This window comes from Gossypium hirsutum, chromosome A07, assembly GCF_007990345.1.
Source record: "Gossypium hirsutum isolate 1008001.06 chromosome A07, Gossypium_hirsutum_v2.1, whole genome shotgun sequence".
Classification (NCBI taxonomy): domain Eukaryota; kingdom Viridiplantae; phylum Streptophyta; class Magnoliopsida; order Malvales; family Malvaceae; genus Gossypium; species Gossypium hirsutum.
In genome coordinates, this window is record NC_053430.1 from 23,378,594 (window position 1) to 23,400,592 (window position 21,999).

At 33.6% G+C, this 21,999-nt stretch overlaps 1 protein-coding gene and 1 pseudogene across 1 annotated transcript; one reads left to right on the top strand and one right to left on the bottom strand.

Annotated features, from left to right (window-relative positions):
• Positions 1 to 3,549: 3,549 nt before the first annotated feature.
• Positions 3,550 to 4,743, bottom strand: LOC107955897 (pentatricopeptide repeat-containing protein At1g31790). The gene has a single exon (XM_016891680.1). The coding sequence runs from the start codon at positions 4,741 to 4,743 to the stop codon at positions 3,550 to 3,552; it is 1,194 nt and encodes a 397-aa protein (XP_016747169.1).
• A 1,656-nt stretch (positions 4,744 to 6,399) lies between these two features.
• On the top strand, positions 6,400 to 8,459 carry LOC107953239 (molybdopterin synthase catalytic subunit-like; annotated as a pseudogene).
• The last annotated feature ends 13,540 nt before the right edge of the window (positions 8,460 to 21,999 follow it).

Below are 21,999 nucleotides of genomic sequence, written 5' to 3' on the forward strand. Positions count from 1 at the left end.
TTAACACTCCATAAATATTTCTAAAAATATTTATGGCTCGGTTTATGAATTCGAGGTCTCGATACCTCATTTTTATCCTATTTTATCTACAACTTCCTTTAATTTATAATTTTACTAATTCAAAATTATTTCTAAAACCACACTTAACATTTACTTACTAATATCTAAACTTACATGTTAGATTTAGTGATTTCAAGTTACTGTTCCGATATCACTGAAATTTGAGCCGTTACAGTTTCTCCGTAATAGTGCCAACTATATCCTCCGACGTATTATGTGAAAAGAAAATTTGGGTCTTATCTCTATTGATCTTTTGTCCCGAGTATCGACAAAAAGAGCTTATAACCTTATTGACATGTTCTGTTTGTACTATATCTACCTTATAAAATAAGAGTAAGTCATCAGCAAAAAACAAATACAAAATTTTAGGCCCTTGCCTTGAAAAAACCAAAGGAATCCACAAATTCATTTCAACCGATTTCTTAATTAAATGCCCAAAGCGTTCCATATATAAAAACAAAAAGATATGACAAAAGAGGGTCTCCCTATCTTACACCACGTGTTGGAGAAAAAGATTGCATTTGGATAGGGTTCTATGCAATTCAAAATGGGAGGATTTTGCACCAAAATTTTGAGTTCGGCATCTCCACAAATTAAAATCTAACCATCGACCGATCTTGGTGTCTCTTAGATCAGATAATCAAAGGGGTAGGTAGCGACCTTTTAGATTTATTGCAAGTTGGTTGCTTCATTCAGAGTTTAGGGATCTTATTAATACTCATTGGGGAAGGGAGCTAGGAGTGGTTTTGAATTTGGATCAGTTAATGTTGGTATTACAAAAACGGAACAATGATGTATATGGGAACATTTATGCCTAAAAGAAAAAGTTGATTTCGGAGCTTAGCAGAGTTCAAAAGATCTTGGAGCTTAGGAGGTCATCACATTCGGTTTTAAGGGAGGTTGAAACCCAAGGTGAAATTGATGATTTGTTAAAGCATGAGAAACTTCTTTGGTTCCAAAAATCACGTGTTGCTTGGTATGAAAATGGTGATAGAAACACAAAATATTTTCATGGCTGAACGATGGTGAGATGAAGATTTAATAAAGTCGAGGGCCTTCAAGTAGATAGGGGGGATGGTGTTTCGATGATGAAATGTTAAAGCAGCATGCAGTTGAATTTTTTCAGAACTTATATAGAGCAGAGACTTCTGTTTCCGTGCAGGGGTATGTTTCCTGTTATTTCTACATATGAACGAGAAATGTTATCCATAGTGGTTACAGATGAAGAAATGCGACGAACAGTATTTAGTATGACGCCTTTGAAAGCACCGGGTATTGATGGTTATCATGCAAAATTTTACTAGTCTCAATGGATATTATTGGGGATTCTATTTGTTCGATGGTTCGGAAGGTTCTTGAAGGAATGGGCTTGATCCTATGATCAATAGAACTTTGATTGTATTGATTTCGAAGGTACAGGGTTCGGAGATCATATCTCAATTACGGCCAATCAATTTATGCACAGTTTTATTTAAAATTATCACTAAAACTATAGTGAATAGACTTTGTTCGATCATGGTTAGTATCATTAAGGAGAACCAAGTAAGCTTTATTATAAGGAGGGATACTTCTGATAATATTATTGTGAAAAAGGCTTTTTATACCATGAAGACAACTAACGGGAGGAATTGCTAGATGGCTTTTAAGGTATTTGGAAAAAGTCTACAATAGATTCGTTGGGATTTTTCGAGAAATACTTTAATGGATGCAGGGTTTCCACTTGGGTTGGCTAATGTCATCATGAAGTGTGTTTCTACATCCAATCACCCATATCTTTTCTCTGACTTTTTTTTTTATAAAAAAAACTCAAAAAATTTAATTAATTACATAAATAACTTATTTTTTAATTAAACACATAAATGACCTAAAATTTACTGTGAAAGTTGGTGGAGCCAAAGAGTTTGGTGCCACCAACATGCCACGTCAACAATCTACACTAAAAAATTAATTTTTTTAGTGGAGTCATGTAGAATGACGTCACTTGTATAAATATGAGGAAAATACTGTGATTTTTGAAAGTATAAGGGGAGACTTTAGCAATTTTACCTTTTCTGGTAGAGCCAAATTAATTGGCGCCACCAGATTTCAGAACTGACACCCAGTTACTTTGTTCTTTTTTTTTATTTACTTGTTTTAAGATTCCAACAAAAAAATTAATATTTTAGTGTAGATTGTTGACGTGGCATGTTAGTGACGCCAAACTCTTTCACTCCACCAACTTTCACTGTAGATTTTAGATTATTTACGTGTTTAATTAAACAATAAGTCATTTATTAATTAAATTTTTTGAGTTATTTTTATAATAAAGCCCTCTTCTATAATGTATTATATTATTAATTATACTATATCTGTAACATATATTATAGATCTTATATATATTTAGCCCCACGTGTATGCATAAATAGTTGTTATTTTTTTTTACTTTTTGTTATATTTTTAAGTAATAGATTATTAATATGATAAAAAACAATAAAATTACAATATAATAATAAATTGACATGAAATTCGAGTTAAATTTAAATTGAATTTTCATAAAATTTAACCCAGATAAAATATGATTACTACACTTTTGATTTATGTAAATGGTAATCTTTTCAGCAAAAACGGAGTGGATTTTTAATATCTACATTGAAAAATAATGAACTTTAATCTTTTGGAGTTTACAGCGTAGTACTCATAAAATTCTCTTTAATGGTTAAGAAATCTTTTGGATTTTCACTGCAACTGGCTTTTGTGTGGGGATGGAATTGTTATATGGTGGTTGGTGGTTGTAGAAGCAGTGATGATGATGATGATGGTCATTGTGGCTGGATGTGATGCTGATAGTGGGGTTTTATGTCCTGAACGCAGGCGGAAGAGTATAAAACTGTAATAAAAAAAAAACTATTTTTTTATACAATTTCTTTTACTTACTATAACTATAAACCCTTAAATCAAAAGATAATACAAATTTAAATATACTTAAATCTACATCTCTCTACATGTTACAATAATAACAATGTTAACTGAACTAATACCTAATCAGTAAAGAAATGATATTAAATTTTATCCATGTGTAAATATGACATGAAAACAAAAATTGAACATGTTTTATTTTATTGGTTGGACCATAACTTATGTAGTGTAAAACGTTATATAATAATTTCTTCTAATACAGAGTGTTTATCCAAAATTTTTAGTCTCCAACGGCAAAAGCATGAACAGGTCTAGGAGATGAATATGCAAAATGAGAACTTTGAGATTGCATAATTGTACACATCAAATATTAATTTTGATTTACTATATACATAAAACATTCATTCCCCTGCTATTTTTTTGGGTCTAAGAGCCCTATTATCCAGAAGTCACATCTGTTTCAAGAGGGAGAAAAGCTCCCTGTTTTCCCTATTGTTCACAAGACTCGAAACCCAATCCCTTAAACCCTTTGGCATGAATCCCCCCCCCCCCATTGACTCTTATGAAACTCGCAATTATATAGTGGTTGGTGATTCAAATATGTTTGCCATGTTCAAGTTCCCTATTACCAGAAGCGATCCTAACATCATTGATCAGTGATTCTTGAACCTCCAGCCCAGCTTCTTTCATTCCATACAGAAGCTTAATGGCCTGAATACACAACTTATTATGCACATAACCCATGATCATAGCGTTCCAACAAGCTATGTTTCTTTCATCACCCGCAACTTTAAATGCCTTCTCAGCATCTCTCACCAATCCGCATTTCCCATACATGTCGATCAACCCGCATTGAACGAAAGCTTCACATTCCAACCCAAGCTTGATAGCAATGGCGTGAACCTGTCGACCCGACATCCCTTCGTCATCCATCCCGGCACATGCCTTTAGAACACTTGAAAAGGTGAAGCTGTTTTTCTTAATACCCTGTCTGCCCATCTCAGTAAAATCATCAAACACCTTATGGAATTGATTTTCCCTGCAACTATTCACCATTTTCGCTGTCCATGTCACAGTGTTACACCGTGAGGATTGATTAAAGACAATGTTGGCATCATCTAGGCACTTGAAGTTTCCATAGAAGTTGATTAAGGAGCCGGATAAAGACAAATCATCGATGACACCCAATTTGAGTAACTGTCCATGAACCTGCTTCCCTAACTCCATATTCTTTGTCAAAACGCATGATTTGAGAAGGCATGTAATGATCCAAGCGGGGAATTTGAACAAACTACTACAACGTTCCATAAGCACGAAGTAAGAAATGGCCTGTTCGGAATCACCAGCTTGGAGACACGCAACAATCATGATAGCCCAAGAGTTGAAATCCCTAAGAAACATTTGATCGAACAGCTGACGTGCAATCTCCAAGTGACCACAGGAAACATGCATGAGGAGGAGGCGGTTAAGCAAAGGCAAGGAGAGCTTGATACGTCTGTTTCTGATGTGGTTATGTAACTGGATAGCCCTACGGGAATGGCGGGAGAGGGTGCATTCTTTGATAAGGGAGGCGTAGATATCAGGGGGGATGGGAATGGAAAGGCTATCCATTAAGCGCAAGATATCGGAGGTAGTGCTAGTACCGGGGTTGCTGGAAATGGGTTTGGCGGTGGGAGTTTTGGGGCATTGTTTTAGAAATCGTGGGGGCAATTGAAACTGGCGTTGGGTTTTGAGGGAAAACTTGTTGGTAGGGAGGAGATTAGGGAGAGCGGGCGATACTACATCCATTGTCTCATCTGTTTCACTAATTCAACCTAGGAGGATACTAACATCCCTCATAAATCACATGAATGAAGGATTTTCTTTTTCCGTCTATATGAAACATTGAAAAATATTTATCTCCATTATTTAAAATACACAGAGTTTGAACAGTGATAGTGGTGAAGTCTACGTGTGAAGGAGTCAACTTTTTTTTTTTTTCAATTTTCATGCAACTTTTATGTGACTTTATAACACTAGCTTATTTATCAAAATCTCACTCATTGTAAGCAATTTATTATTATTATTATATTTTAATGTTAATAATACATTCTAATGTTGTTGAATAAATGAAAATAGTGTATGAATATAATTTTTGCGTGTTAATTATAATACAATCAAAATATTTTTTAAATACAAGTTAATATCATGAAATTAATTATTACATGCATTAATAGATTATTTTTAATGAAAACTGAGCTAAAATGACTTTAAAACATTGAATGAGAACTCAAAATATAAAATTTGGAGCCAAGTCTTGATACTTGAGGCCAATGTATCAACACATGATTTCATGTCTCAAGACTTAAACACCATGTCTTGAGACTTGCCTATCATGAAACAAACTTTAACTATTTTCTTCGAATGTCTAGAGACTTACATTTAGAAATGTATTTTAAATCTAAAAACGCATGCTAAGTCTAAATTATTCACTTCATCTCGAGACACATCTATCATATCTCAAGACATAACCTCATAATTGCAGGAAAAACAAAGCAAAATATCATGCAATCATTCCCCAAAAAGTATCCAAACTTGTTAGGCACTATACCAAAATAATACCAGCAAGTAATTTATACTAAAACCAGGCTAAATCACACAAATTCATACTAAAAAACATGTTAAATCAAAATTTAGCTATATAAGTAATTTGAAGATACTAAAACAATTATGCAATTCCGTTAAATTTCTCAACACATAAATGAAAAAAAAAGTGTATTATAAATATCAATAGTGCACATGACATATGTCACAATGTTAAAAATTACTCGTAACTTAGGTATATGTCAAAATCTACAATAAAATAAAAGATTTTATAAAAAATAATATTAAAACTTTAAAAATGATATTATTTGACTCTAAAAATCACACTCAAACTATTTGAAACCTAAGCACAAAACACAAATCCACACGTTAATGACTAAATTAAAAGCATGCTAATACATCACATAAACATACATTAAATCCTTATCGAATGTATAATGGAAATTTCAAGCATCATACCATATTGCCACACAATTAGCTCAAACAAATCCTCGTCATTATCAACATATAGCATCACCATATAACAATTTCTTCTATTGAAATAATTAACTAAATACATTTTTAACAATGCCTTATTGACTGAATATGATAACGTAGTTCAAATTAATGGATATTTCTCTTAATACTCCAATAAATGATTTGTACAAAATGTAATCCGTTTATATTGAACTAATCAAACACTTTAAAAATACATATAAATTTTATATACAAAATTCTCTGTTACATTTAACAAACCCATTTATATTTAATATTTTTAGTTTTAACTTTAACTTTTTAAATCCAAATACATTCATATTAAATCTCATCGCATAATATTCAATTTCACCACAACATGAATTAATCTCATCTTTACAAATATTTTTAACCTTTTCCCACCCCATCCCAAACGAGAACTATTTAAAATTGCGTTCTAATATATATGTAGAGAGGTGACAGGAGTGACAAAAGGAAATGGCGTCATTTTGCCTTTGGGAGCAGCGAAGGAAGAAGCGGTGGCGATAGTTTCGGTGGCGATAGTTTTTAGCAGCTCTTTCAGCCTTCTCTATAAACCAAACTTCCCCTGCTTCATACCGTTTTCTTTTAACAGGTAAACTATCCAAATTCCATTTTCTTTCTTTTCATTTATTTATTTTAATATTCTATGCCTTCATCAGATTTCCGGGTTCAACTTGATTTGGGATTTTTTTTCTTAACAAAATAATCTTTTTGTATGAGAATTATGTTCACTTTCATGGATTTGAGTTTTATTCTTTTTAGATTAATGCTTTTTCCTTGAATTAATTGTGTTGAACCTTGGAGTTTAATGTTTAATTAGTAAGGCAATTTTGCTGAATTTTCGTTTTCATTTTTTTTTTGAAGGATCGCACCATTTCCATTAACGTTTCCTAATCTAGGCGTTGTTTCCCCATTTTGCTGTGATCTAATTTCAATTTGCAATCCATCATTTATCCTAATCAATGTAAAAGTTTCATGTCTACTTAACATAAAAGGAGTGGCAAAAGACTTGTGTTCAGGTATTCCGCACTGGTCTCGGTTCGATCCCTGGACAATATTTGCCCCTATCCCTTTATAAAAAATGGTTACAGAGTTCATTTGTTGTTCTGGAAATTACAATTGAAAAGAAAAGGCCTAAAAATGAAAGAGAACAATAAATAAATTTCAAAAATTTCCTATATCCCTTTTATAATTAGTTTTTTTTTTTCAGAGATTTTCAAAAATGGGTGGTAGTGACATTGATTTCTCTTGGCATTGCAGTGTTGGCAAAACAATTTGATTGTCTTATTTCACTTGCAGTTTAGCTGGTGCAGTATCATTCTTTAGGGTTTTTTTCTGCATATTGGTAGGGTTCATGAAAATGGGTAGTAACACTGATTTCTCTTGTATTCGAATGGAATACGACATGATTGTAGTGTTGGCAAAACAATTTGACGCTCTCATTCCTCTTGCAGTTTAGCTGGTGCCTGTTAATTGATTAGATTTTCCTTCTTGGTTTTGTAGATATTTAGTTTAGTAAATCAGTTTTGTGTTTACTGTGGTTTACATTACATTGTTCTGGTGGTTTAGACTGCTGTCGGCACTCGGATAATTCCTGCTTAGAACAAAAGGTATTTTTGTTATTCAGGTTGGCACTTACCGATCGAAGCTTCTGAATAACTGCCAAGCTCCAAAAGCGGAGATGAATTCTGAGGATAAAACTCTTGTTGAAATCGTAGATGAGAATAAACAGATTGAGCTTGCTAAGTATATAAACTATGTCAGTGCCCCTCAAGCTGGAGCCATAGCAACATTTTCGGGCACAACGCGCGACACTTTTGAAGGCAAAACTGTAGTGGAGCTAAGATATGAAGCATATGTACCAATGGCAATTCGAAACCTCAAGTCTATCTGTTCCTCAGCTAGATCCTCCTGGGATCTCCACTCTATAGCAGTTGCCCATCGTGTAGGGTTGGTTCCGGTAGGAGAAACAAGTGTGTTCATTTCTGTATCAGCTACTCATCGTGCTGATGCCCTAGACGCCTGTAAGTTTTTGATCGATGAGTTATAGGCATCTGTTCCAATATGGAAGAAGGAGGTTTATTCTAATGGAGAGGTTTGGAAGGAGAATACGGAGTTTCTGGAGCGGAGGTTCGAACATGGCAAGGATGGCAGCTGCTGCAGAAGGAAGATCAAGACCGAGGCACGTTATATAAAGGGATGTTGCAAACCCAAGGTTAAGGAGGAGGATGCAGCAGATATTAGCACCAGCTAAAGCTTAATTGACGATAAGTGAGATTTGCTGTTCACTTGATCTTCAGTTTTCCAAATGTGTGGAAAACTTAGGAAAGTAGATACTGAATATCTCACAGATAGTTTCAATGATTCTAAATCCCTTTGGGCGAAAGACACAATATTGAATCAGGATCAGCTATTATTACAGAGTATTGGGTCGTGTTGTGTACGTTTTTTTATTTTTTTTAATTTGTAAATAAAAAATTGAATAAAATCGAATACACTTAAATAACAATCAAACCAAGATAAGAATAAATTTTCAGTTTTTTCAATTTGTTTAATCAGCCCTAGAAATGATACATCTAGACCCAAATGAACTAAGCGAGGTGGATGAAGTCCCAGACACAAGGACTAGTAATTTCAGCGAATCCAATTTTAATTTATATGCTTTTCAAATCTAAACTTCTAACTCTAGAACATTTAAATCAATTATGTTAAATTCTAGGAGAAAAAAAAGTCCAACACTAAATTAAATCTACAGTAATATATAATAATATAAGGTAAATATCAAGTTGTCCATATATATAATTTTAATAAATAAAAAAATTATTAAATTTTAAATAAAAGAATATAAATATTTTTAAAAAAATTTAAAAAAAATTGATAGGGTCTAAAATGGACTTGGTTAGTCATTTATAAATATGAGTAAGATTGAGCAAAATTTTACTCATATTTCGGGTCAAGTTTAATAAGCATAAAATAATTTAATACCATACTTCAACTCGATCCGGTCAAAAAACACTTTTACTTTTATTAAAAGAAAATATCTATTTTTCTTAAGAAATAAAAATGCAGCAGTATTTGAGGGTTATAAAATTAGAGTTTTTTAACTGATAATTTATCCTTTATTTATTTATTTATTTATTTATGTGGGGCATTCATAGAAGAGGGGAGAGTTTAGCTGTGCCGGTGCTTTAATGCTGACTAAAAATGGTGAAGGGATAGTGAAGATACGGAGAGGGATTGATTCCACCTTAAAACTCTTAATTCCCACACTACTCGGGTATTTTCCCTTTTGAAGGGTATATGGAGGGCACGCTTCAATCCAACGGTTCCATATCTGAAATTTTCCCGGTTTGATTAATTCGAAATCTAACGGCTCTCAATGGCTACGTTTAGCCGTTATGGGTGTCTGGTACGGGCATCCGGCCGATTTGAGTTGGAAAGGTGAGTTTGTTGCTAAATATTGAGCTTTCCTCTCATGATTTTAGTTTAGTTACATTGTATAAATCATACAAAGCTGCTAAACTAATCATACAATAGGGTAGGTGAAACTAATTTTAGTTCAAATATCTTTGTCCAAAAAATTATATCCAACCGTACTTTACATAATGCCTTGTAATATAGTTTACCACTTTTCAATCTAATTAAATTTATATTAGGTAGAGTTTTGGTACCGCATTTTATAGTTTATATTATTACTAAACAAGGGTTTCATACTCTCTCTGTAAAAGTTATTAAAATGTCATTCATTGTGAACAAATAAATCTCAAAACACATTTAGTATTATCTCTAATGGGGGTTTTGTCTCCCAAATCAATCGAGAACTCGAGTGCCTTATATAAGACTACTTGAAGAGGAGATAGGTTTAACAAAATGAGAGTGACTCATCAAGTGTATGAAGAAGTCACATATAACCACCCACAAAAAAAATTTAACATTTACACTTGATGAGATTTGAACCTTTGCCCTACAACATAAACTTAGTTAACTAAGGAATGAAAAACCTGCGAACATTGAATTTTAACTCACAACAAAACTCAAAACTATCTATGTCAAGACTGCAATTTTTCTTAAGTTCGTAGTAATCCAAAGTGCTATTCAATGCACGATTTTCTAAAACATCCTCACCATTCAAGGTAGGTAAAGTTTATCATAGGGATGTTGGATTGGCTCACCATAATTTTAATGATCAAGGGACTTCACCTTCAACAAGTTTGACCACAACATCGCAAGCTCTTGCGAGTCCTACACTAACAATAACATCAATGTCAGCATCTTTGTTAGGCTCATCATAGTTCACTGAAGCCTCTTTGCTGGCAAAAGTTCTATTCTGCCATTCACGTTTACAATACTTACAATACGTCAAAAGAAAATTCTTAGGCTTCTTTATTTTTCCTAATAAGATTAACTCAGCTCATCCTTAGCAACTCACAGTCACACTTCCTCACATGTTACTAATCCGCTAATCAAAACCTCGCCTAAGGTCATCTTCCTTAAAGTTGTTAAGGCTCTTATCTTATAAACAGTAGTTCCAAACCTTCTCCATCGTCATCAATTCTTCTATTTTCAATGGGAGATCCCATCTCTAATGAGTATGTTGGACTTTTTCGAACATACTTTTTAGGTTGAGAACTTGCCACAACGTCACTACTTGGGATATACCATCTGATTGGGAATTTGAGCTCTCTTTTGAACTTGTGCTTATTAAAAATGTACTTGTGCTTATCAAGGTGGAGATTGTTCATCGTATTGCTTATTATTCGTTGCTTGCCTTTTACGACGGGTAAAATACATTGTACCTGGCAAGTGCTCAATAGTAGAAAATTTAAGCCTATAGATATTTCTGAAGGAACTGAACATTAAAGGCTTGCCTCTCTCATGGTAGTCTATGAAAAATCACACCAATGACCACCAAGAAAAGCCTACTAATTGGCCATAGGCAATACTGTACTCATTTAATGCCTTTACAAAGAATGGATACATAGGAAGGTGGAAACCTTGTTGGAAAAAATCCGATTCGAAAGCGATTTTTTTGCATAATGAAAAAATAAAAAATTGAAAACAAAGTCATTTTGTGATATTTATAGTAATAAACTCTTTCTCAAAAATATTTGTGCTTTGTGCAAGACAAATCCTTAACGCTCTCGACTTTCAATCGAACGACCTCCGCTATTCTCGTACCATGAATTACTTCGAGCGTGAGCTCGAACAATTACAAATCAAACACAGAACTAGAAATAATTTTCTTGCTTTCAGTAGGAAAGTAAATCTTTCTCTTATAGAAACAGTAGAATTGTTATTCTCGAAAATATAATTTATACTTAGAAATAAATTCCGACTATTTTCAAGCAGAATAATAATATCTCTAAATTATGTGTTTAGCGCTACCAGTGTCATCTATTTATAGGGAGAGGAAGTGAAACCCTAGTTGAATTAGTAGAACACAATTAATGCCTATTTAATAGAAAAACAATTCCCTAGTTGAACAAGAAGAGAGGGAGAGAGGAGCATTTAACCCTAGTTATTTTACTAGGGTTGTCACCTCTCATGTTTAATATGAGGGGTTTTGGGCCTCTCTTGTATCAAATCCAATTATATGTGCTTCCTAAACTTTTAACCCAACACTTTATAATTTAATCCAACCAATACATGTTTTTCTATTTCTCAAAATATACATTATTTATTAAATTAAATTAATTAATTTTTCCATTAAATAATTTTCTTAACCAATTCTAATTCCGTTAAAATCATGACAACTTTATCATAAAAGAATATATGAGAAAATATATTTAATTTCTACATAAAACGGATTCACGATGACTAATTAATTTAATTCCATTTTCGAACTTCAATTAATTAAATAATAATTTGAAAAACCTAAATTAACTATAAGGTCATTTCCGTACTCATGAAAAACAACATTCATTTTCGAATGTAGCCCATTTCTCTAACTATATCATTTCCATCAATTTATGTTCATTTGATTCAACATGTAATTCATTTCTAGTTTCAACAAGCTAGCGGAGGCACTGATTTGACATATGTGATTGAGGCTCAAATGATTTATAATTAAGTTCCAAATTGTCGCCTATTAATTATAAACTCATTTAGTCACGAAGTCATTCCACTATAGTATTGTAACTGAGCTCTCCCTAATGACATACCATTAAGAAAGCTACTTGATCAGTGCTAGTCTAATGACCTTATTATTTTTTTCTTACCCTCATAGGATATCCTTAATCTCTTTAGGATAAATTCGCTCTCCCAATATGATCTTATTTTATCTCATGGTAACGATTACATCTCCCTTCTTAAAAAGTCAATTAGTATCAAATAGTAATTAAGTCATTCATTATAAAGATGAAAGACTCGTGGCCACATTTACTTTTCATCTATTATGTAATGTCAATAAGAGGATATCATTTACTCATATCTTGGGCTATGAATTCCAATATTGTGAATGATGTTACATACTTGTTAAACTAAGCCTTATTTGATAATATATTTTGATATAACAAATTAAAGTATTTTTAAATAAAAGTTAAGTTGAACATATTGATAAATTTAAGTTGAAATGGTTTAAATTAAATCAAACATTTTCAATTATATTTTAACCATTTTCAAACAAGTTAGTGTTGCTCCAAGACAAAAAGTATCCAAGTATCGATAGTCTTTAAGATATCGATACATTGTCTAAAATGATACCAAATTGACATTCTATTTTCAATTTTCACAAGAAGTATTGATACCTTTTACCGGGTATCGATAAGTTGCCTTAGGTATCGTTGTAAACTTAATTTAACGGTCATTGAATTGGACATTAAATGCTAATAATATTGATACTCGTAGAAAAAAATATCAACACATTTTGTTGCTGGTGAATTTAATGGTATGGTATTTTTATCCCAATGGCTCTATTCACTCTCACAACAACCACACCAGTTGGAAATCAGTTAGAGGGTATAAATACCATCTATCAACGGTCCTTCAAAACAAGAGACATGTCAAAATCTTAAAGATAAATAAAAACAACCTAAGGGCTTAATTCTTTCATACATTTTCTTGTAAACACTTGTGAGCTTTCATTATAGTCATTTAACTCAAGTGTTCTTCTTTGTATTGGTGCTTAATTGGCAAACATTTTGATCTTGTAAGGATTACTTCTTAGTTTGCTTATTTGTTCTCTTTGAGAGAGGGATAATTCTTAAGCTTTGGGTAGAAACCTTAAGGGAATACAATCTAAAGATTTTAGGGCATAAATCTTAAGAGAGTTGTAAGGTTAAACCTTATCCTCAAAGGTTACCAAATTAGTGAATTTGGAGAAAATCTTTAGTTATGGAGAGATAAAGTAGTGGAGTAAGCAATTAAGACTGAACCACTACAAATCCTTGTGTTCTTTGTTGCATATTTTTCATTATTTCCACTATAATTTCTCAAAAGCCAATTCAACTTCATTATCAGTGATTTCGAGTTGATCCTTTCGAGCTAACAACTATAAAGGGTCTATACCTAATGCACCAACTTTTGGTTCTTTATCCATTCGAAATTAGGCTTTTACTTATATCAAAGTATATGAGTCACGCATACATAGTCTATCACCCACTCAGGATTAAGGTATGCCATACTACGAATGTCATTAGTGAACAAATCCATAAATGAATTTAGGATCTATTCCTACTTGAGTCTTGTCAGATGTACTATCAGTCCAGTCAGTCACATCTATGTCTTTATCTTCTAAGAGTCATCCATTCTGATGCTCAAGACAAAGTATCTCTCTAATTGGACTTGATAGACGACATATTGGTCTTTCAATCAATTTTCTCATTTTCGATTAGACTAAAGACATGTTTAGGTTCATCTACTAATATAAACTGTCTTTCTATATTACCATCTAACCACGTAATATTTCTTAGTAGTAGTTAAACATTAAATAACCAATGAGCTAATATTTGTTTCTATTTTACTTTGCATGCAAAAAACATTAAGGACAATATACAAAGGGTATTAATGTAATTCATGAATAATTTTATTAAACAGTTCAGTTGGAAAAAATACAAGTGTACATAGACAAAAATATTACATTTAGGACACTAAATCCAATAGAAGCATACTTCAAAAACGTATGAAGGAATATGAAAACCTAGAACCACATCACTAATACAGTTTTGCCTAGAAAGAATAGAAAATTCATACTCATAATTTGGAAGCCTTATCCTTCTGACCTCCAACATACTCACCATATCTTACTCTTTCATTTTGCACATCCACTCTTTCATAGTAATGACCATCGAAAACTCCCTATATTTATCCTTATTTTTAGTTGTCGCTATGCTTAGATTTACTTTTTCCTTCCCTTTCTCCTTTCTACTACTATACCTCTACCCCTTTGACTACTTTCATAGGCTATTTTATACAAATCCTAAACCTAACTCTGGTTCACTTAAATAAGTTTTACTAGCAACACCTAAAACATAAAAAACATAAAAAATATTCTAAAACTTACCAAATGATCTTAGTCTTTAAAAATCAACATCGTAATGACTTATGAAATTCTTGAAGAGCCCTATTCATACTAGAACAAGTGTTCCCAACATGATTAAAAATGTCACATATTTTCACATTTAACTAGATGCAGTCATGTGACCTTACAATTATTATTCATTAATCCATAGACCCAATTAACATAAACACATGGTTTTCTTATTATCCAGAGAAAATTCAAGCAACACACCTCTCCTACAAAATGAAGTCCTCATAGGAACAATCTATGTGTGCAACACGCGCCTCTCCCTACCATAAGTATTGTTCGCATGTAAGTCACTAAGCTTTCCACCTTATTTAAGAAAAATTCGAAGCATCATTTCTTCACCTTAAAGAGGGTCACTTTGTAACCTTCCCATCGATAAATGGAAATTGTTATTCATACATCACCAAAAGGTGCTTTATCAACCTCACATTGCCAATTACAACCTTTTCTATAGGTGACAGCTTTCCAAACATGTTATTCGCCAGCATTGCATGCTTGACACATGTAGTGCTTCCAACTCAGCTCCCTAAAACATGTGCTAAGCCTTTGATACGAGTCACAATGCACAAAATTAGGCTCATGAATGAGATAGGCTTAAATTTCCTCATGGCCCAATAATAAGGTCGAAGGCCAAACAAATCCGAGCAAGATTGAACTAGACCATCTAAGACTTCGTTACCAAGGCCTTAAATGGGCACACGATCGAAAAAGAAAATCAAGATTCACTTTCTTATTTTCAAGAAAATCAAGAAAAGAAATCTTAGTGAAATTTTGTTATTTCGGACAATTTCAAAAATCAAGAAAATCAAGATTTCAAATCTCAAAAATCTTGGTCCAAGAAATCAAATCTTGCAGCCAAGGTACGTTGGATTTCATGTACACGCGTGAACGAGTCAATTTTGAGAGCAAACAGATCACAAGATCAAGTTCTTGAAAAATGGCCCATTAAGATGTCTACAAGCCCATCTTGAAGTTTGGAAAGTAATTTAACGGAATATCTGGCCAAATTATCAAAGTGGACCAAATTGTAAAATATTTAAACTTTGGGTCCAATTTTATTTTAATAGGTGGATCATCATGTAAGAATTCAGCCCAAGAAGCCCATTTAATTCCTTTGGCCAAATTCCCATTAAAAGTCCACACTTAGAATTATTATTATTTATTTGATGAGTTGTCATCTTATTTCATTAGGGTTAGGAAAGATTATTTTGGGGGCGTATAAGTAGCATGGCCGTCCACCCTTATACATATACAATTGATTTTTTTTAAGTTAATAATAATTCTCTTTGAGTTTTTCTTCAAGATTTGCTCTTGAGTTTCTTTTAGAAGTTGTTTTAACAATCTTTAGGTTATGTGAATCATCTTCAAGCTTTTTCTTGCCAAAATTTCTTTCTTGGAGGGGGAATTAGAGACATTGAAAGGAGTTATGGATTCTTAATATTTCCAAGGCTTCTTAGGACATTATTTTCTCCTTTTTAGCCTTAATTTATCGTTTTTATTTATTTTAATTTAGTTCTAGTTGTTTTTGTAACACCCCAAACCCGGCCTAGACGTTATGGCCGTATCTGGCGATGTCACATAATAGTTCTTTTGAAATCGTACTTGTTACTTAATCTTAGTTATGTTTAAAATGTATCTCTATTTCGCGAAAGCTTTAAAAACAGACTATTTTGAGAAACCCGTAATTAATTCCGAAAACCTTAGTTTATAAAAAAAAACCATTTGTTTATAGTGAAAGTAGAGTTTTGGTCATGCTTGTGAAAAATAAAACATCAACGGTATAAAATCGAGCTAAAACCAGATAGTCCAAAAGTCCTAGAAATTACAAAGTAAAACCCAAATTTAAAGAGGAAACAAATAACTAAGAAAAACTGCATTAATATAGTACAAAATCGTGGTGGTCACTGCCGAGTCCTCTGCTGTTTCGATCCGTCTATTGCTGGGGATTACCTACACAGGTTAAAGAGAAAAGGGTGAGTTTTCGCAAACTCGGTGTGTGATCCCCACAGAAATCACATATACAGAATACACGTCTGGTGTCATACAAAAACAGTCTAGGGCCGGAGCCCTTTACATAATTGATTAGGGCATTAGCCCATCAGATACAGAATCAGATATAATTTAGGGCCTTAGCCCATGTTAGTACAAAATGCAGACAAAATATCAGAATCCTACCCACCAACCTCTACACACCATCTCCGTCCAACCCTACACACCATGTGGGGATAAAATCGACCCATTTATCCTACACACCATGCTGTACCGAAATACAGCACATAATCAGATAATTGCAGCAGAGCTGCTAGATCACAAGCTTAATAGCCTTTTAGACACTTCCTCAAGATAACATCATCCCAACCCCGATGTAATGCAACATACAAAAATGACATGCTAACATACAATATATCAGATCATACATTCAGTTCGGTTATTGCAGTTCATGCTCGATACAGAAATCAGACAGTCAGAATACTCAATGAGGGGTCTAAGTAGCACTTACCAATCCTACGGTAGGTCCACAGTCGACTTGGGCGACCCGTGTAACCTTACAAATCATTTTAGAAAAATGGGCTCACACGCCCATGTGGCCCACACGGCCTAAATTGGCCTTAGCCATGTGGATCACACGGCCTGGCCCAGAATTCCGCATGTCTGTGTGGTTCACCCGTGTGGGCCCACACGACCCAATAGGTTGAGCCTGTGTGTCACACACGGCCTCATTGGCCATTACACGTCGTGTCATACTCCCGTGTCTTACGCGTACGGCTTGGCTTGTCGATCCCACACCCGTGTGTTGTCATACGACCTACACACGGGTAACCACAGCCCGTGTGGCATCGATAGAATCGTGTTTTGGCTTTTTTCGATTCTCGTTTTCTATGTTTTCGTGTACACACCTGGTCTCAAAACGATACTAAACAACCACAAGCACTCCAGAACCTAAATATTGATCAATTCAACATCACAATTAGTCTTTAATTTACGAATTAATCACGACCACAAGACCGAATGTTGCTCAAAAACTCATGATCGACACTTATCACCGATAAATCACTGCCCCTAATGCTCCAATCTCAGCAGCAACACCAAAAGAATACTGTCTTTTGCCTGAACCAAAAGTATCAACACAAACTTCTTAATCACTAACCAAGAACAATTGAAAAAAGGCGAAATCGCTACTTACCAAACCCGCAGGAAGAAATGTGACACTAATAGGAGATGATTTAATTTACCGAAATCGAAAAAAAAGAAAGAGAGGGAAAGTAAAATGGAGTTTCCGCAGTGGAAAAAGAAAGAATGGCATCAGAAAATCTAGGAGAACTGAATGAAGAGCCGAATTTTGGAAAAACCAAGAAATAAAAATCCAAAAAGATTTAATCTGATAACCACTTCCCCAATAACCTCTTACAATTCTCTATACAACTCCCCACTAAATCCATTACTCAGATTTCCAGTCAAACACAAACTCTAGCCGAAATTTTTGTGCCAAAAATAATACCTTTGCCACAACAGAGATTCGAACACGCGACCTTTCTGGAACAACGGAAAAAATGTGCAAGTGTACACAATCGCAACAAGTAATAAAGTGACAAGTAATGTTGAGTTATCGTACCCACAGGGAGTGTAAAAAGAATTATTTATGAAATTAATTGTAAAACACTTTGGTGAGGTAAAAATAATTTGGTTTTAAAAGATGGTCAAAAACTGTTTTAAAAAAAACTAAGTAAATAATTAAAAATAAAATAAAGGAGTTCTAATACACGATTTCAAATAAGATTTAATCAAGGTAACATACTTGTGTTGGATTAATTATATTTCTTGAACTTAGTATTATTAAACTCATGTTTACACTGTTACAAATAAATTCACAACAACCCGGTAATTTGCTAATTTATGAACAAACTCACATACAAAAATCCATTCATCTCTTGACATATCCATATGTCAATTCAACCGACTAAACAGATTCTAGTAAGCAAACATGTTATTGCACATACATACTCATTAAACTAAACTAATCTCTTGCATATCCCTATGCCAATTCAAACGATTAATTAAATCTAATCAGCATATAAAAGACTATGTGAGGTAACAAGGCATCCCTGCCTTGAAACAGTTTAATCACAATAATCTTGCAAGTTATGCAATGCAATAATATCGCCAGATACATTGCTAATTTAACCTTCAGCTACCTTAGAAGAATAAATGCACTGATTAAGTACCGTGTCAATTAATTACAATTGCAATCCGTTTAAATAATTAATTTATTAGCTACCTCACAGTCGTAACACAAGAATAACTTAGGCATGATTTTACTTAACCAAGCAATCTACCGAGGCCTATAACAGCATAAACATCATTTTAACAATTCAAGCAGGCAAAATATAATCAACCCAACACAAACTTAGTTTAAGCTAAATTGATTAAAATAACCACTTCAATAGCATAAATATTCATAAACATGTTCGTCAAAACAAAAACAAAAATTAAAAAGATAGGGAACAAGAAGCAAATCCGGTGTTTCTCCGTGGCTTGACTAGTTGCTCCGTTCTTCGTTCTTCGTTGCCCTCGGCTATCAAGGTGGCTAATGAACATTTAATTGCTGCTCTAAAATGGCTGATGAGAGCTTCTTTCCCAAGAGAAGAAATTGGCACTTGAACAATAAGGGAAATGGGATGGAAAAATGAGAGAAAAGTGAGAGAAGCAAATCCGGTGTTTCTCCGTGGCTTGACTAGTTGCTCCGTTCTTCGTTCTTCGTTGCCCTCGGCTATCAAGGTGGCTAATGAACATTTAATTGCTGCTCTAAAATGGCTGATGAGAGCTTCTTTCCCAAGAGAAGAAATTGGCACTTGAACAATAAGGGAAATGGGATGGAAAAATGAGAGAAAAGTGAGAGAAGGAATGAGAGAATGTTGTTGAATGAGGGATGGATGAGGGATGATTTGAATGATCAGCAAGGGGTGGCTTTTATAGCTGAATATGGCAGCTAAAAATAGCAAAAAGAATCAGCCTAAGAGACCTCCCTTGGCTGGCCACACACATGGTAAAGTTGAGAGTTTAAACTTTGCTATTTTAAGCTTAGGGCAGTTTCATAAAGCCACAATTAAAGGAGGGGTTTGAATGCATTTTGAAAGTTCTTCAAGGCCCTTTTTGCAAGCATGTTTAATCAGATAAAATACTGATTTGGGTCAGCATATGGACGGTTCTGGGCTGCCCAATTAGTGGCTGGTTCGGTTCACTCAATATGGTTTGACCAGTGCGGTTCAACTGGACCCTTTCTCCATAATTAATTAAAAACAATTTATTTAACCCAAATTAAATGGGGAATAAATTAAAATTAATTAAATTATGAATTAATACAAATTTTTGGACCGTGTTAGGCTGGAAATTAATGTGTCTCGAAACTTCAAATTGCTTCTCGGTTTTGTGCTTTTAGCAGTGTCAGCCAAGCCAATTTTCGCCCTTTGCGCGAATCTGTCGAAAATAGTCAAAATTACTCAAAATTAAGTATAAATTTAACTAAATTCACCATGTTTATATTTTTAACACAATTTAATTATTTTATAGTATTTAATTATTTTTCGACAAGAATTTAACCGGATTTGCATGAATTTAAGTAAAAATGGGTATGAAAAAGTATATAAATTTTTGTGTTTCCGCTCTCACAAACTGACACTCCACTTAACCACCAGACTAGTAGGCCCATTCTGACATGAAATTACAAATACTTAATATAAGCCTGCTGACTAGAAGTTAAGGCTTAATTCAGGAAAAAGTCAAAGTTTGCCAAAGACATGGTTTGAACTTAGGATCTCACACACACACCCAAAACACTTAACCACTGAAGCAGATACATACTTGTGTCAATTATTCACAGAAACAAATACAAATATTTTGGGGCGTTACAATTTTGGCTTGTTGATTTTATTGATTTTCGTTCTAGGTTAAAATTGCTTCAAGAGAGATGTTCTCCTATCTTGTTCCATTAAGAAACACACCAAAATTAGGAGTTTTAATCTTTCTTGCTGTTTCAAATATTCTTGCAGAAAGCAATTTGCTTTTGTCTTTCAAATCACTTCTAACAAATTCTGTTTTGTGTTTTGTTTTTCCAAATCTGGTTGAGGAATTTTCTTGAGGTTCAAGAATGATTTCTTTCCATCTAAGAAACCTTAATTCATTCTCTATTGGAATCTTTACCAATTAGTTCATCTTTCTTTTGTTTTAATTTCGTTTGACTCTCTTTTGTGAAAACTAATTTGTTTTCGTTGATTCTTGTTTCAGTTTACGTTCATCTATATATCTAGTTTAAATCCGCAATTTAGGCAAGCTACGATCCTATTTCGCACGCATGTCGTATCAACCTTTTTTTCACATAAAGCACATGTAGAGTCCAATTAGGCTTCATCAAGTCTGCATCAGTCTACTCACAATCGGATCACTTAAACCATTGTTAGCACTGACTGGATAAATAAATCTTGTGTCCATAAAGGAAATAATAACTGTGTCGTAAAAGAACCACCGCCTTAGAAGCAAATTTTCCCTGATCGGTGTAACCGTATAGTGGATGTCTCCTCCAAGGTTAACACATTACTTCAATATTCGTACACCCGAATAAAGAAGATAAAACAAAATTAATGTTGCCTTTCTCAATAAATAGAAAAATAGGTGAAAAATAGAGCTAAAAAATTGATCAAAAAATATACTAAAAAGAAACAAATGAGCCGTGGAAGTGATAAGTGCTAAAAGTAACATGTTTTAACCTCATTCTTCATTGGGTTTTTGGTTTATTATTTGATGTCAATTTTGAATTTTATGCTTCTAATCCTTTAAATTCATGTTTTAATGCTTAGTAGAGTACTTAAAAGTAAAATGAGTGAAAAACGAGTGAAAATCAGAGCTTTAGAGTAAGTTGCAGGAGCCACACAGGCTGAACCATTCCACACGGCCTGGCAATATAGTCGTGTGACCCACACGAGCTAAACCTTTCCATAATGCCAGACCACACAGCTGTGTAACCCATACGGGCGTGTGGTAGGCTGTGTCGATTTCACGAAATTGCGCACCAAACTATGGAAAATTACAATTTTTAGATTTTTTGGGCATTTTAAGACGTATATATGACAAAAATAAGAAGATAGGAGTGAGTCATCATAGAATATTCAAGAAAACAACTCGAAAAACACCATTGTAGCCGATTCTGAAGTAAATTTTTGTCAAGATTGAAGATTCCTAGTTGATTTCTTAAAAAGTTAGCATAGTTTCTCTATTTCTTTTGGCTATACTATCTCTTGGATGTTTTTACTTTTAAACATGATGTAATATCCCGAATTAGGGCCTAATCAGAATAGTGATTTCGTGACCATAAATCCGAGATAAAAATAATTATTTTATAATTATTTTTAGGTTTATGATATGATTGCATGATTGTGTGAAAATTTCGT

Coding starts and splice junctions, on each gene's coding strand:
- LOC107955897 (XM_016891680.1), bottom strand. CDS start 4,743: ATGGATGTAGTATCGCCCGCTCTCCCTAATCTCCTCCCTACCAACAAG.